Raw genomic sequence first — 17,840 nt, 5'->3', positions numbered from 1 at the left:
CTCCTCCTCTCTAGAATTCCTTTGTTTTGCTGTAAATTGCATTACTTTTTCTGCCAGTGTGTCCAATAGACCCCTTATTTCTTTTATCATTTCTTTTACAGTTCCAACTTAAATTTTTTGCTTGCTTCTTCCATTTTTTAATCAATTGTGTTTTTCTTTACTTTATTAAAATTAATTGTAATCCATGCCAAGAGACTCCATTTATATCTCTCTTCCTTATTGGTCCTTCTGTTTCCTTTGCACAGTCAACCCCCAACAGTCCCAAGATGTTGCCTTCCTTTGTCCTCTTGCTGAAATCTCCCCCCTTTCCTTTTAAGCTTCCGGGGGTTCTTGTTATGTTAAAGTCTTTTATTTCATGTCTTTTCTCATTCATACATTTAACAGACCAGTAATTTTCCATAAAGTCATCCAAGAAAAAATGCCTTGTACCATTAGGTGGCGCTCTATATCACTTCCATTTTTCAAAGTTCTTTTTTCCCCCTTTTTTCCCAATTATATCAATGTTAATTTTCAAGCATTTCAACCATTGCCTTAAAAAAAAAAGTATAATCAATTCCAAGCAAGTTCAGCATTTTATTCAATGCCTTATTAATGCCAGGTGCTGTATATTATTCCCAATTCCGTCCTTAATTTCATTATAGCTCTTTTGTAATCCAGATTTTTATTTACCTTATATTGTCCTCTTATTTTCTGTTCTCTGCTGTTGTACTCTCAAGTGAGGAATCTTTCTTTCTGCTTTTCAGGGTTATTAAAACAAAAGGTTCAGCTTCTCTTGTCTGGATAAACACCGTTCACCACGTAACCCCTCTAGCACACACTTAGGTCCCGGTAGCTTCCTGTCTTCAGGGCAGCCATTAAAACTGCCACTTCTCCGTTTATATTGATGGAGAGCAACTTCTTCCCCTCCACCATTTATCTACGTCTGCTTAGATTTTTGCCTAGTAATGATTCGGTTCTGTTGTTGTTGTTGTTGTGGGATTTGCTCTTCTCTCCCAGGTTGTGGGTTATCACTTCCTGAAATTAGAGAAAGTCGTTCCTTTTGGGTTCTGTGATGATATCGGTCCTCCTGTGGTCTCCTTTTAGGTTCTTCTTTAGTGGATTGACCATTCGTATCTGTGAGCTGTTGATGAAAATCTTGGGCCTGTTCTATCGATTCTATTTTGATTTTCCTCTCTTTCCACGTAATTAACATCCCTTCCGGGATTAACCATTTAAATTGGATTCCTTTTTTATTTAAATCATTAGCTAAAAATTTATAATCTTGTCTTATCATCCTCACTTTCTTTGGAATTTGTTTTAAAATCCTAATTTCTCTGCCTTTATATGATATTGTTTCCTCCCTAGACATTTTCAAAATTAAATCCCTCAGACATCTCCCAGAGAAGCGGATATGAATTTCTCTTGGACAGTTGTTACGCCTGGCGTAGCTTGTGCTAACCCTATATACCTCATCAAACTCTTTAATTAGATCATCTTTTTCCTTTCCTAACCATTCAGCCAATATTTCTGCCATCAAATGTTCCAATTCTTCATTTTTTGCTTCCGCCACATTCTGGAACCTTAAATACGCCATTGCTTTGTCCATCTCGAGGTGGACCAGAGAGTCTTCCGTTTCTCTAAGTACATTTTTAAATTCCTCATCCATCCTTTCAAAGTTAGCCTCCATGCGTGTTGTTCTACTCTCTATATCTTTTATTTTCACTTCATTTCTCTCCCCTCAACCCAGCTGGCGGTCTCCCCCTCTTCCCCCACCCCTCCGAGGTGGGTCTGATGGTTTAGTCCCATAGGGACCCCTCCAACAGGGTAAACAAAGATTGAAGCCGCGCACGGTCTCTGTCCGTCCTCGACAGAAATGCCACCGGAAGTCCAAGAAGGTTATGTCTTTATCACCCCAGAGGAAATGACCACCATAAGAAATAAAATACTGAACTAGCATAGGCCTTGGCCTAGTCCAGCTGGATTATTCTTATAATGGTCTTTGTGGAAAGAACTGCCTGGCATTTCTTCTCAGTGTTTCCCCTACTTCTCGCCCCTTCCCCTACACCCCCCCCCCCAGTGCTTAGATCTGCCTTTGCTTTGGTTTTATGCTGCTTTAACTGCAATTATCATTTTGTTGCTGCGTAAGCTACCCTGAATATTTCCGTGTGTGTGTGTGTGTGTGTGTGTGTGTGTGTGTGTGTGTGGTATTGGTCTGAAAATAGCTGGGGAAAATGGCTAGATAAACATTTCCTAACCTTTGTCGTTCTCAGGAGCTACCTTGTACCGAAGGCTCAAAGAATATGTGCTGACAGAGGATGAGTTGAAGGAGCATGGCTATCCGTTACCCTCTCCCGAGAGACCTGGGCGGGCTTTTGTCTTTGCTGCGGAAGAGAAGAAATTGACAGATGGTGAGTTCTGCTGGACCGGAGAATTTCTGACTCTGAGAACCATTCAAATGTTCTGTTTAATGGGGGGAAAAAATGGAGGCCAGAAAAGGAACCCACAGCCAGCTTGTTCCCTTCAAAACAGACATCTACTCTGAGATGCTTGTGGAGGGGGATCTTTAATGAGCTTTTAAACATATTGTCAAATTTCTGACTAATGAACCCAAGCAAATCAGTTGGCAGATATTCTGAAGCTTCCTACTATAGATATTATTTTATTTTTTTGGCACGTAGGCCCTCTCTTCCTGTGCTAAACCGTGAGAATATTTTAATCCTTTTGTCATTTGTGACTTATATAACAGAAGTCATATTTGAATGGGTTCATGTAGAACTGCAGCACCAAACTGGGATGAGCAGTGTGTTCCCCTTTGCACCAAATATGATTGAAAAATGCAGAGTAATGCTAGTGATGAACATGTTGTGCTGTCCATTGTGGTCCAGTGGATCCTTGTCTGGAGTGTTGTGTGTCCATGCAAATCCTCTGGACCTAATGAGGAGTATGGTGGTTGGAATACATAGGAGGGAAAAGCAGGAGGAGATTACAGATGCCTGTCCTGTTTGTAAGTTTGCTTCCCTGGCTAGGCTTCGAGATGTTTAGACTAGTCCTGCAGTTCTTCTCTTGAATTGCTAAGCAATTCCAGAGGTGCAGTCAAAGGAACTATAAGAAGTCCTCAACTTACAACCATAACTGAGCCTAGAATTATGGTTGTAAGTCATTGAAGTCAAAAGTAGAGGTTATCATGTGATTGCACTCAATATTTTTATACAGGTAATCCTTGGCTTATGAACATAATTGAGCCCAAAATTTCTGTTGTCAAGCAAGACATTTGTTAAGTGCATTTTGCCCCATTTTATGACCTTTCTTTTGCTACGGTTAAGTGAATCACCGCAGTTGTTAAGTTAATAACACTATTGTTAAGGGAATCTGGCTTCCCCAATGACTTTGTTTATCAGAAGATCTCAAAAGATGATTGTGTGACTCCAGAACACAGCAACCACCAGAAGTACATGCTAGTTGTCAAGCATTCAGATTTTGATCACATGACTGTGGGGCTGCTGCAACAGCCATAAGTGTGAAAAATGGTCATAAGTCACTTTTTCTGGTGCCATAGTAACTGAACGGTTACAAAATGAACAGTTGTAAGTTGAGGCCTACCTGTATAGTTTTTGCGGCGGCCGTTAAATGAATGCTGTGGGCATGAAGTGCATGCCACATTCATTAAGCAAATCAGTTTTCCCCAATGAGTGTTTTTTTCACAGAAACCAGCAAAAATATCACAAATCATAGTTGCTGCAAAATAAAGGTGAGTTGGTTGCCAACACCCAAAATACAGTCATGTGAATGTAGGGATGGGTGCAGCTGCTGTAACTCCGAAAACAGGTCATAAATGGCTTTGGGGGAGTACATTGTAACTTTGAGCAATTGTTAAGCCATAAGTCCCTTTAGTGAAGAAGAGATGGGTGATCTATGGTGTCCTTTGTCCAAGGACACATTTCGGAGGTAGTGGTCTGTCTCTCTGTCTGTTTAACAATCATAAAATGCCACCTCAGTGTCTAGTAGATTGATTACCCCAGAAGGCCTTCAAGGTTGGTACTTGGATCTTGGGAGCAAATCCATCTGATGGAGGCCCAAGGACCCCGGCGAGGTTGCAGCTGCTACTCATTAAAGATCTGAAGTAGGCGACAGAATAGGCTTCTCCCAAATACCACAAAAAGCCGCTGTGAGTCATAATAGCAGATGTCAGTAGACCAAGTGAACAGATCCAGCTCCCAAACCTATAGCAGTTCCCTCAGTTCATGGCATCAGGTCAGAGAAAGGTGGTGTTGAGTTGTTCAAGCTTGTAAAAAGCTGAACTGTAATTGGTGTGTGTGTGTGTGTGTGTGTGTGTGTGTGTGTGTGTGTGTGTGTTTTCAGAAAGAATGTTCCAGTCATTGGGGAGCCGGTATGGTAGGCTTAGGTTTATAGCACAGATACCTAATTCAGGGAAGGGGATAATGTTGGTGTTGGGGTGATAAGGTGGCAAGTACAGTCTTAAGAGTAACCATGGTCAGAACAAACAAGGATGAAGGTCAGGGGGTGAATTGATGAAATACAGCAATGCGATTACTCGCTGGGTATTTAATAATCTTCCCCTTCTTTCATGTTAAAAATCATGCTTTTGCAGCAGTTAAAATTACCCCAGGAGCCATAGCCAAAGCTTACGGGGCCATATGTGACTCTGAGGCTTCAGTTTGTATATCCTGCGGGGACAAAACAGAACTGTCTTGTTTTCATAGATTTCAGTCTTTTGGGTAGACCTTTTTATATTAGGGTTACCCTGATTGAGGTAATACCCGCTTGGGTCTTCCTAAGCTAAATTACTGCAAACCTTTTCTGCCAAGAAAAACAAAACTTTAATCCAGAATAAAAGTAGATGTTGATGTCGAAAGTGTGTTTTAATTATTCAGTTAAGGTGTGAACAACAGGTAGTTCTCGACTTACAACCGTTCATTTAATGACTATTCAAACAGTCACATGAACTAAATTCAGGCACTTGGCAATAGGCATGTATTTATGAAGATTGCCGCATCCTGGGATCATTTGTAACTTTCCCAGCCAGCTTCCAACTTGTGGCATCAGAGGGGGAAGCTGGATTGTTTAATGACCACATAATTCACTTAACTACAGTAATTTGCTTAACATGGTAAAAAAGGTAGGAAAAAGAGGTGCAGCTCACTTAACAAATAATTTGCTTAACAATGTATATTCAGTCCCAATTGTAGTTGCAAGTTAAGGACTACCTGTACTTGATTTCTTTTGTTATTTCTCAGTCCTTGATACAATTGTTCCTCATACCACAAGGTGGCAAGTGGCTGAATCTCTTTAACATACCTACTCTTTCCCTATCAATAACCTCAATGATTACAGACCAGTGGCACTCACTCCTATCATCATGAAGTGCTTTGAGAAATTGGTCTAGAACCGGGAGGGGGGGGCGCTATGTGAGGATACTTTTTGTGGATTTTAGTTCTGTATTTAACACAATTCTTCCACATAGATTAGTGTCTAAACTTCTGGACCTTGGCCTTTCTTATTCAATCTGCCTTATGGATTATGGATTTCCTGTCTGGCCGCTCACAGAGGGTCAGATTAGGTAATCATACCTCTTCAGCCCTTATTCTTAACACTGGTACACCACAGGGTTGTGTATTGAGTCCCTTACTCTGTACTCTTTATGTGCCTGACTGCATTCCCACCCACTCTAGTAATACTATTGCTAAATTTGCAGATGATACAACAGTGGTGGGACTTATCTCCCAGGGGGATGAGTCTGCCTACCGAGATGAGGTAGACCGGTTGCTTTCGTGGTGTGGAGACAATAACTTGGTCCTCAACACCAATAAGACCAAGGAGCTTATAGTGGATTATAGAAAGAACAGATCAGACATCCAGCCCTTGCTTATCAATGGACACTGAGTGGAGCAAGTGGCCAGTTTTAAGTTTCTGAGTGTTACCCTAAAAGAGGACCTGACCTGGGGTGCCCACATTGCAGCCCTGGTCAAAAGGGCCCAGCAGCGATTATACTACCTGAGACTTCTCAGAAGACATCAACTGAATGAAAAAACGTTGGTGACCTTCTACCACTGCACCATAGAGAACATTTTAACATGCTGTACCTCTGTATGGTTTGCCAGTTGCACCGTGGCATATAGGAAAGCACTCCAGAGGGTTAATGTCATTGTAATGTAATGTAATGCCAGAAGATCATTGGTTGCCCTCTCCCCTCTTTGGAAGAGCTTTACAGCTCCCGCTGCCTTAAGAAAGCTCAAAACATTCTCAAAGATCCATCTCATCCTGGGAACCCTTTTTTTGAACTATTACCATCTGGCAGATGGCACAGAATAATAAAAACAAGGACAAATGGCTGAAAAACAGCTTCTATCCCAGGGCAGTAGCTCTTTTGAATTCTGCTGTATAGTGCAGTGTTGATGTGGTGTCGAGGGTTTCTGGTTCAATGTGTGAAGGGTGAAGGATGTGTGTTTGTGTTTATTTTCATGGTCATGGTCATGATCTGCATTGAAGATGGTGTTTGATTTTGTTGTATGAGGTGCAATAAAGTAAACTAATACTAACAGCTTGTCTAATGAGAGTCTTGCATTTTTGATGGGTTGGAAAAAAAACCAACCAATGCAATGTTTGAGTATTGGTTAGAAACAGTTCATAGATGAGAGGAAAATAGCCATTGGCCCTTCAGATATCATTTCATACAATCAGTACAGTCACCCTTGCAGATGAGTTTGAGGGGATCCTGTTCTGATGAACTCCCAAACAGCATGATCCATTTATCTCATTGGGAGAAACTAGAAGAATTTTTTAAAAAATAGTATTTTAGGTAGGTATATGAGAATGGACTGAGTCCCAAAAATCTATGTTTTTAACACACTCCTTTTTCTTCTGTAAGGTTCTTGCAGGATTTGTTGTCGTTGTGGCACAGAATACATGGTGTCACCTTCTGGAAATTGTGTCCGTAAAGAAGAATGCATCCATCACTGGGGGAGATTGCGCAAGCAAAGAGGTAATAGTTTACATTTTTTTAAAAAAAGTATATTCTTTTTCCAATGGAATTCAAAGTGCACAACATTGATTTTTATTCTCACAAGAAACCTGTGAGGTTATGCACAGATAACATTTTGCAATGTGCTTTGAGAGGTCAGACAACTATGTTTTAGATCTCTGCTCATGGCCATGAGTTTATCCTCTAGTAGTAATGTCACATAATCAGGTTGCGTGTTGGATATTGGAGGCCAATGAAAAAATGAGAGAAGCATCACGTTTTGGCTCAAAGGTGCTTTTTCAAAAGGCAGGTGGACTGTTTTTTGAGAAAGAAGACGACATTTCGCTTCTCATCCAAGAAGCTTCATCCATTGTGACTGAATGATGATGGAGATGGAAGGATAAGATGGAAGGATAGGATTCCACCCCCCACCCCGCCAGTCCAGGCACCATTGATGAAGTTTCTTGGATGAGAAGTAAAATGTAAAAAGTAAAATCCTCAAAAAACAGTCCAGTTACTCAAAGCACCTTTGAGACAATTATGACCTGGTTGAAGGGAATCTCCACAGACATCACATTTTGGCATTATTTGTTCCCTCAGACTGTTTATATCAAGGGGGCTTCCATGAAGCTCAAATAACAAGTAGCAAATATTTGCAAACATTTAGAAACCCCCCCAAATAAATAAATTTTCATTCAGAGCACTTTAAAACATGCAAGGTTATTGTTGTCTTACATAAGAAGCATCGGGACACAATTGAAAGACAATAAACATAATTATGTTTGTGGTGGAGACAAAGTGGGATTCAGTTCATCAGAATCACCTTGGACCAATTGTCGTTGAACCCCACTCCACCAAGAACTAGTCTGTAATCCTTTTAGGGATTATTTAAATGATATAGCTCACAAATATTTCAGAAGTAAGTCTATCTTAGCTTTCTGTGTTTGCTATGTAATTGTTCATATTACTGTTTGCTTTCTTTTTCCTTTAGCATCATTTTCCTAGCCTGCATCTTCATTATAAGTAATAATTTTAAACATAACCTTCCCCAAGTAGTTTGATAGAAAGGAATTGTATTAGTATTAAAATCAAGAATATGTCAATCAGACTAGTTTTTGCTTAATTTTTGGTGGTTGTGTGCAGTGAGGATTTCCCACTTAGCAGTTTTCTCTTTTGCAGTGCCAGGTGGCTGGGAAACACATTACAGCTGTTGTTCGGGAGCCGTAGGTTCACTCGGATGCCAAGTTGCAAAAGTATGTAACCGTGTTTGGTCAAACCATGAAGTATAAGGTGAAGTGGAACACCTTCTCTCTGAGTACAGTGACAGCTTTGCCACTTTGATCCCCTGTTTCCTGGAAGGTGCTTTGGAGATGCTTTTCAATCTTACTTTGGCTCGGAAAAAAACATGGCCCCTTCTGTCAGCCATTCTCTGTAGGAATAGGACAAAAATATTTAATTTATTATTAAATTTGTGATAGCGGTCGAATCCATTAGACCAGGGACGTTCAACCTTGGCAGTTTTGAAGATTTGTGGATTCAACTCCCAGAATTCCTCAGCCAGCATGGGAGTTAAAATCTACAAGTCTGAAAGCTGCCAAGGTTGGATACCCCCGAATTAGACTTGGGGTGGCCTACAAAATCCAGCAAACAAGCGGCCCAAACGAAAACCATCCGAATGTCAACAGATAACAACGGGACCCCACAAGTACATCAATACACACATTAAATCCAGGCCCACGAACAAATGCTGCTTTTAAGGGCTTTCCAGGAGAGGGTGCCATCCATGTCACTCTGGGAATGCTGTTCCGTGGGCAGAGGCAGAGAAGGCACACTGCTTCAGTCCCACAAGATGGCAGCATTTAATAGAGAGGAGCTGCTCAAACATACTGGGTTGCTAGAAACAATTGGAGATATGCAGGCCCATTATATCAAAACTATTTCCTGTTTTTCCACCATGAATATTAATTTCATCCAATTAGTCATTGTGACTTGTTAATCTTCAGCACACTGATCACCCATGAATTTTTTTTTTTGTAAGAGCTTGAGATAGGAGCTCAGAACGGGGCGCTGACTACCGAGGACAATGCTGCAGTCTCAATCAAGTTAATACTCTCCCCAAAATAGAAGGGATGGGAATAGAAAGAATCACACTATATAAGGTCTGGGAGGGATCTTTGAGGTTATCTAATCCAACCATGTGCTCAGTGCAAGAGTCGAGACAAGGCATATTCAACACCACCTCGTAAGCTTTTTTTCTTCCAGGGCTGGTATTATCTAAGTTCCTCTGACCTGAACATATTCCAAGTTAACAAAGCCCTTCCTACAATATCAACCTGGTGCTCTAAGTGTGATCTAAACGAAGGCTTCTCTTCATCTTAATACTAGGCTTTGGTTGATGGATCCTAGGACTGTGGGTGCTTTTCTTCAGCTGGATCATGCTGCTAGCACGTGTTCTTCCCACCACCATCCCATCCCAAAGTGATCATTCAGAGTATATCGTAATTACATAGTAACCCTGGTCCCAGTATGATTACCCCAACAGGACTTTCCATGACAGAGAACAAGAGAAACTGGTGGTGGGAGGAGGATTCTGTTCAGGCCCGAGGCTGCTGCATTCCTTGAGGATATGGGTTTCTCCGCCATCTGTGAGAAAGACTGTGGCTCAGTGCCTTTAGAGCGACCTAGTAATTGAGTTGTGAGGAAACTAAACGGGATCAAATCTTTTTCCTCTCCAGAGATTTTAGTCCACACTTCTTTAGGGATGTGTGAAATGTTTTTGTGCTCAAACTGACGCTTCTGTAAAGCTGTCCATTTTCAAGATAGCCTTTTCCACTGTAAAGATAATGGAATATTAGGCCTACCATCAAGGTTCCTTTTCTGCATCATACCAATGAAACAAAATGTGAAAAAAGTACGATATTTATGTAGTTACTGACCAAGCACGTCTAAATTATATTAAAGTAACCAAAATATCTTTACAATCCCCAAGGCGTGTCATAACTTTTGAGACCCCTAATGTTTGGAAATTGAAAGTTGAAAATTTTGACATGCCCTAAATGGTAGAATACATCCTATTCTCCCCTGAGACATTACAGTTTTGCTGTTCAGTAATCTTTTCAGATTACTGTCCAAATGCATTTTTTATTTTCTGTGTTGTTCCTTTGGATGTTCTTGAAAACTTCTGTCAAGTTTTTTTTTTAACTCTATAACAAAGTACAGGTATTCTCTTTCACTCTTGTAATTGTTATTCATCTTTTGATTCTGTGTTATGGAGCAAGTCACTTTTCAGTCTTCTGTCCATCCACCATAAAAAAGGGAACCTTTATATACAATATTATATTTACTCAGGTTGGCATTTTGCAAGACCACCAGTCTGCTAGCTAAAAGTGGGCAAGATTGGAGACCTGATCAAATTTGTCCAGGAATTGCTTTTTAACACCTCTTTAATTCTCCCCCATTCTTACCTTAAGCAACATGTCCATGATGGCCGGAAGGAAAGTCTGGAAGGTTTTGTGAAGACATTTGAAAAGTTGCCAAGGGCAGATGGTCATCCTGGCATCTACGCCTTGGATTGTGAAATGGTAGGTTGGCTGTGCATACAGAATAATGTTCATCTTTCATCGGGAATGCGTATTTAATCCAATATACTGTATTCGTATGGAAATAACTTTGATCACTTTAATGAAGAGTTTGGGTAATGTAGAAAGGGTTTTCTAAGTAAAACAAGGCTGTTGAGATTTCTTTTGTGACTCTCGTATCTCATCTTCTGCAGTGTTACACTAAGCAAGGTTTAGAGCTGACGCGTGTCACTGTGATCAACTCAGACCTGAAAGTGATCTACGATACCTTTGTCAAGCCAGACTCCAGAATTGTGGATTACAACACTCGGTGAGGGCCCACAAAGTATGAAAAAGCATGAGGATCGTTAACAAAAATCCGTGGGTTTGGTGACAGTGACAGCAGTTGAGTGGCCAGAGTACCTGCTAAGTATCTGCATCTTTAGAGTTGCCTGCTGAAACTGCAAAGAAAGCCACATGGAGGAAGTTAGGCTAACAGCGGGAGTCAGTCCCACCCACTCATCTAGGCTAACTTCCTATAACTTCCTCCCTGTGGCTTTCTTTTCAGAGTTTTAGCAGGTGACTTTTATGTTTGAATTTCAGACTCATTGCCTTGTTCTCTACTTGTCCTGATTTGTGAATCAGAAAAAAAATTTTTTTTTTACTCCCAAACCATTGGATCTGTTGAGATCACATTGCCCCAAGAAATGTGGGCTGAGTATTTTTCCTATGGAGGAACCTGCTTTTCGTGTTTCTTTCTGAGTTACTGCTCTGAACTTTGTTCTTTCCAATAAGGAAAGGGGTGGGAGCACTTTTTGTGGCGACATTTGCAAACATGTAACATTGAGATATGCCAGAGGGCCTTGTGACACATACGGGTAATGCAGTGCTGGATTTCAGGGGGAAGTTGAATTTGTGTTGTTTCTACCTTCCTGCCCTTGTTACAGTTTTTATCTATTTCCCAAAAGAAAATGGCGGGGAACCATGGCTTCTGTTTTTAGCCATCCTCAGAGTGCTGCCAAAAAAGAAACCAGGGTCCATTTCGGTCAAGAGATTTTGCGAAAGAAAAGGGAGGTGGTTCCCTGAGCAGGAGTTAGCCTACAATTGCACATGTGAAGGGTGGTAACCATATGTCTGAAAAGCAGCAGATTTTTTTTTTAAAAAAACCCCCACTATATGATACCAACTTTTCCTTGGCAGGTTTTCTGGTGTCACAGAGGCAGATCTGGAAAATGCATCGATAACTCTTCGGGATGTCCAGGCGGTTCTCTTGAGTATGTTCAGCACAGAAACTATCCTGATAGGCCATAGTTTAGAAAGTGACTTGTTTGCACTAAAGGTAAATGTTGCACGGAAACACACACCTGTTTTATGTACGCCCTTCACCCGAAATGATGGCCGTGGCTAGTTTATGGGCAATTTCCCCCTTCAAACCCACTGCCTTCTCTGTCCGATCTTTTTAAGATGCACTTCTTTGAACCATAATTAAAAGTCCGAAAGGAAAGGAAGAATATAAAGAAGAATTCAGTAGATGTTCTCCTTCCTTCCCCTCCTAGCTTATCCACACTATGGTGGTGGACACAGCCGTTGTCTTCCCTCACCGCCTGGGTTTGCCTTACAAGCGGGCATTGCGCACTTTGATGGCGGATTACCTCAAGCGCATCATCCAGGATAGTGGTAAGATCTGGGGGCACAAAATGAGGACCCAGATTGTTGGGGCCATATGCTGACTCTGTGAACCACTTAGAGAGGGCTGTAAAGCACCATGAAAGTAGTATATAGGTCTATGTGCTGTTGCTGTTGCTAGTCGTTTGCAGCAATCACCTGACTGCAACTTTCAGTGGTTTTTTTTTTTTTTTTTTTGCTGGAAACCAGTGTTTGTTTCCAGTTTCCAACAAAAAAATGCCCATTGTGGACAATGGATATGCTTAACGATCAGTGTGTTCTCTTAATAACCATGCAGTTCACTTAACAACTTTGGTAACTCACTTAACGACCACTGCAATAAAATTTGCTTCATTTTGAAAAACAAAAGGTTTTTGAAGTCTACCTAATGTATTGGTCTTCTTAACTTGGAGACAATTGGGCAGTTTAAAAGCTAATTCCCCCTCCCTCCCCTATGGCAGAGCCCCAAAGTCCTCACCCTTTTAGAAAAGTTGTTTAAAATCTGTGTCCCTCCCCGGGTATTTGAGTTCGGTTGAATGGAGTTCTCTTTTGCTCCTTTTATGATCAAGTCTGGTGCCATTTTATATATTGGGTGTGCCTTTTAGTGTCATGTGTTTATTTTGGGGGTTTTCCTTCTTTTTCTGCTGTACGCTAACCAGAGTCCCAGGTGGACCTCTAAGCCCACGAAACAAATAAATGAATGGCTTCTTCTTTTTCTGTTTGCTCACAGTGGAAGGCCATGACTCCAGTGAGGACGCCCGAGCCTGCATGGAGTTGATGATCTGGAAGATCAAGGAAGACGCTAAAGTGAAGCGATGATCCACCTTTATGCTGCTGCTGTTCTCCTTTGCATTTTGGTCACAGGACAATAATGAAGCCTGCAGAGACACGCCTGTAGCCAGCAGCAGACCTTCCCCAGACTGTTCCCCTCTCGGTTCACAGGTGTCCCGAGGAATTGGGAGCAAGCAACTCCTTTCGCTGGCAAAGTGACGGGCCGCGCCTGCATGCCAGGCATTGTAGTCGAGGCAAAATGCATTGTGACCCAAGAAGGTCAGCCATCCCTGTGGTGGGGAAAGGTTTGGAGATAGTCTCATCATAGAAGATGGGAGTGACTTCAAAAGGCACTGAGTTCCACTATTCCCTCTTCTTCCCCTCTCCTATTTATGGACTTTGAAAGCTAGCTTTAATTTACTTTTTTTAAAAAAAATTAATTTGGGGTCTTGCGGTTGGTCTTGGGCTATACAAGAATGGCAGAGAAGGTGATCACGGACCCTGCTGTGTCAAGAAAGCAAGCTGAAGAGACGATGAAGAGATGCTGGCTTCAGTTGAGGGAGGGAAGGTAGGATCAGGGTTGCCCAGGTGGAAGGAACCTGGCTCAAAGAAGCTGTATCCTTACACAGGCAAGGGAGAGGTGTGCATTGCAGAGGAGATCACTGGCAGAAAAATAAAGCTATAGAAAGTTAGGGATTTCAGGCCTCGGGCCGTGACTCCAGCAGCGCTTTCCTGCTTGGGTCTTGAGACCAGAGATGCTCCCAAGTGACAAGCTGCTACCAAACTGCAGGAAACAGTCCAGGTGTCTTGGTCTGGGCTGCTGATAGCATTTCATTGAAACTACTGAGGGGGCAAAACTGCCCCCTGACCCCACATCCCTCCCTGCTCAGGAGTTATTCAAACTAGCTGCTTCTGCCTTTGGCTGGGGTAGGACTTTAGCCTTTCTGGCTCGAAAACTAGGTTCTGTTTCCTGCAAACAAAGGGCTGTTACTCAAATTGGGAGGGAGAAGCGATGAGGAAAATTCCTAACTTGCTCCCCAATTCTTCCTCTGGTTAAACTTGAATATTTCGTAGTAAGACCTTCCGGGGGCTTTTTTTTTTTCCTTTTCATCTCCAATGGCTTTTTGTAGTTGCCAGTTGAGCCAGTTGTGTACAAAATCTCTCACTTTGGCCACTGAGTTGTTAAAATATAAAGATGTGGAATAAATTCTGTTGTCCTGCGGAGAGCTCTCACGCCTGCCTCACCCGTTTTCTCACAAGCAATGGGGATGTGAGAGGATCCTGCTAATAACAGTGCAGGCTTTTCTGTGCTTCTCAGCATTGGAAGCAGCCCTTCCCCCCCCCCCCACCCCCCAAAAAAGATAATGTTCATTTGCTGGGATTGCTGTCGCGCTTTGTAAACAGCTTCCCACAGGTAGGCATTAGGCAACTCTGGTTGTGAAGGAAGAGTGCCCGCAATGGACATTTTCATTATACGATGACTAGCAAGCCGGTTCCTTTGTTTTGTCAAAGGTCTCCTCTTTTTATTCAACTGGCGCCTAAGGAGCACTCTTGTTCCAAGAGTCCAAAGCCCATTGCTGGAGTTTGTGGAAGACATCCCTTGGGAGGGATTTGGCTCCAACTTAAGTATTGTGCAGTGTATGTTGGGTACCTATGTTGGTGGCCGAGTTAGGGCTATTGGGTGCTGTGTGGGTAGCCAATTCTCAACAGGGACTGGCCTCTAGAAGGGCTACATGTTTCAGGCATGTCTGCACAAAGGCTCCGTTGGGCCTTAGCTGTCAATTTTTACATCATGCTAATCTTTTCTGACGTGGCAGTCAGTGAAAATGAGGCGCCTCATTTAACCACCCTTCAGATTGGTGGTGTATGAATCCTGCCTGATGGAAGGTGGGAAACTATACATTTCTTTTTTTGACAGCACTGGTGCATTTTAAGCCCCAGTGGGTTTGGAAAGCAAGACATGCACAAACCTGTCAAAACTTTTCCTGGGAAAAAGTAGGCAAGAGTTTCCCTGCAAGAGTACATTACACTCTGAAGGCTGGTGGGAGCATTTTAAAATGCCAGGAAATTCATGTTCCTATTGGATCTGGGCCAGTGTTTTTCCAACCTTGACGACTATAAAACTTGTGGACTTCCACTCCCAGAATTCCCCACAAGTTGAAATCCACAATTCTTAAAAGTAGTCAAGGTTGGACAGCCTTGGTCCAGGCAGTGAATCCTACCTTGAGATCTGGTTGAACACTACCAGAGATCCCATAAACACAGAGAACAGGCAGCACAACTTTGTAATGAGTATGTTTTATAGATGTGACAGATAAATAAATACGACAAATACATGGGAAAAGCAGAACTTCTAAACAATCCTTGCTTTGGTACTTTAAAAGATGGTGGTTGAATCCATCTTCTTGCTCAGATATGCATGTGTTTACTTGGCATAAGAATAAAGGTAATGGTTTAAGGAAAGGAAGACCCTTGGGGTGAGCGGATGATCTGTTTAACCAAAGGAACGTATTTGCACTACAAGCTTGTACCAGGATTAATACAGATTCATCCATCATTATTAGAGAGCTCAAAAGCTCCCTAACCTCCAAGAATGGAAGTTCCCTAGACAATGATGGTTAATCTCCTTTCCCCCCCACTTTCTGCTATCATTTTGATGTTTGCTGCTCACCAACCAGAGCCTGCCCTTTGCTCTTCCTTCACAGGCAAGATTTGAAATGACTCCTGAGTAGTTTAGACTTAAGAAAAATGGGATATCTCCCCCCCCCCGACCCTCCAACCCAGCCATTCGGGGCTGCAACTCTTCTCTGATTGTAACACTGTACAGTAATAAAACTGTAGACTTTGTATAAGTACAACTGTATACCTGTTAATACTGTTTTTTATTTTTTTTTAATAAAGCAAAATATGACATCCCTACATAGCGTGATTGTGAGGGTTGCAGGGCTAGGATTTGGGTGGACTCTTTCAAAAGGGGGTAACTTTTAAAATTATCGTTAATCAGATGTTTGTGCTCCAAACCCAAGTGGTTATTTTCACCGAATGTTTGGGATTTGTTCATCTACGGAAGCTGCTTCTCCCCGTGAGTGTTAAGTCACAGTGAATTATGGTTGTACAGAGCAACTCCACAATTAGAAATTAAACGTGGTTTTGTGTGATGGGGAAATAGAGTGGACAAGTGCAATTTGTGTATGCGTATCTATATAGATAAAAATCTAGCAGATGGATAGATAGGCGGGAGAACGTTTGTTAAAGAAAATAGATTTGAGAAATGTTAAGGTGTGCAAATATAGATAGATACTGGGTGAATTTCTATGTCTCATGTGAGGGATCCTCCATTTTATTCAACTTTGAAGAAAACATGATTATAATGATACCCAACGTTTCAAGTACACGTAGTCCTTGACTTAACAATGGTTGTTTTAGTGACCATTCAGAGTTACAATGGCACTGAAAAATGTGACTTATGACTGTTTTTCACAGTTACCACCGTCGTAGCATCCCCGTGATCATGTGATCAAAATTCAGAGGCTTGACAACTGGTTCATACTTACGACTGTTGCTGTGTCCCAGGGTCATGTGATCACCTTTTGCAATCTTCTCACAAGCAAACTCAATGGGGTCGCCAGATTCATTTAACAACTGTGTTACTAGCTTGTCAACTACAGTGATTTACTTAACAAACTCTGGCAAGGAAGGTAGTAGAAATGGGGCAACACTCACTTAACAAATGTATCCGCTCTGGCAGCCGAAAACTGTAATCCGCTGCCCCGAATGGGGAATGTTGTAGACATCGAGCCAGAGGATGCTGAAAAGAAGGGAGGGATCGTGAGAAAAAGGTTTGGAGGGAGGGAGGGAGGGAAGTGAGAGGGAGGAAGAGAGAGGAAGGAAGGAAGGGAGGGAGGGAGGGAGGGAGGAAGAAAGGAAGGAGAGAAAGAGGGAGGGAGGGAAAGCAGAAGGGAGGGAGGGAAGGAAAGGGGAGGGAAGGAAGTGAGGGGAGGAAGAGAGGAAGGAAGGAAGGAAGGGAAGGAAGAAAGGAAGGAGAGAAGAGGGAGGGAGGGAAAGACAGGAAGGAGGAGGAAGGAAGGAAAGGAAAGGGAGGGAGAAAGGCAGGAGGGAAAGAAGGGAGGGAAGGAAGGAAGGAAAGGGGAGGGAGGGAGGGAAGGGAAAGAAGAAAGGAGGGAGGGAAGGACGGAAGGAAGGAAGGAAAATGGGAAGGAGAAGGAAGGAAGGAAACAAGGAAGGAAAAAGAGAAAAGGAAGGAAGGAAGGGTTAGGATGAGAGATTTTGGGCTCAATTGTGGTCATAAGTTCGAGGACTACCTATACCTGAACAGAGTTACAGAACTTTCTCCTCATTCACACTGAGATCTTGAACAAGAGGTTGAAACAGTCTCTACCGCAGCAGCCTGGGAGATAAATTGGGCTTGAATGTGAAAGCAATCCAGCGGCTGATGTTTCTGTAATGTTCTCCTATCCTCTTCCGGTACATCTTTTTGAAATAAACTTTGGGATGATCTTGCTTTCTATTGGCAAGAGCTTGACAGTGGTATTTGGGAGGTGTATATATGTGTTTTAAAGGGTTTACACAACTATTAGTATTGAGTTTCCCATTTAACAGCAAGAGGAGACCGCATCACATTTTTTAGCTCTTGTGCCTGTGAAATTTGGCAGCGTATTTGAGGGGATTCTCAAGTGTTGGCCACAAAGTCCCTGTCTCTCAATAGTAAACAGGATCTCTGTTAACTTCCAAATACAAGGTTTGTCTGTTCCTCCTGCATTTGTGAGCCCGCCTGCTCCTAAGGGCCTTTAATTTCTCGGGGTCTGGTCCTGCAGGCATTCCTGAATATTCTAGCAAAATAATTCTAGAAGATTGAATGTCGTGATCCA

General features: G+C 42.2%; 1 protein-coding gene across 2 annotated transcripts in view; it reads left to right on the top strand.

Moving 5' to 3' along the window:
• REXO1 (RNA exonuclease 1 homolog) overlaps positions 1-15,870 on the top strand; it is a 37,186-nt gene extending 21,316 nt beyond the window's left edge. For both annotated transcript variants that reach the window (XM_026698954.2, XM_026698955.2), the window contains exons 9-16: positions 2,250-2,387; positions 6,866-6,979; positions 8,138-8,211; positions 10,429-10,539; positions 10,731-10,846; positions 11,716-11,854; positions 12,072-12,192; positions 12,911-15,870. In XM_026698954.2, coding sequence (XP_026554739.1) covers positions 2,250-2,387; positions 6,866-6,979; positions 8,138-8,211; positions 10,429-10,539; positions 10,731-10,846; positions 11,716-11,854; positions 12,072-12,192; positions 12,911-12,999 — 902 coding nt within the window. In that variant the 3' untranslated portion in view covers positions 13,000-15,870. The remainder of the gene's footprint in view (positions 1-2,249; positions 2,388-6,865; positions 6,980-8,137; positions 8,212-10,428; positions 10,540-10,730; positions 10,847-11,715; positions 11,855-12,071; positions 12,193-12,910) is intronic.
• The last annotated feature ends 1,970 nt before the right edge of the window (positions 15,871-17,840 follow it).

The sequence above is a fragment of the Pseudonaja textilis genome, chromosome 1 (genome assembly GCF_049901715.1).
Source record: "Pseudonaja textilis isolate UNSWEBS1 chromosome 1, rPseTex1.2, whole genome shotgun sequence".
NCBI lineage: Eukaryota > Metazoa > Chordata > Lepidosauria > Squamata > Elapidae > Pseudonaja > Pseudonaja textilis.
This window is presented reverse-complemented; position numbering and strand designations above follow the sequence as displayed.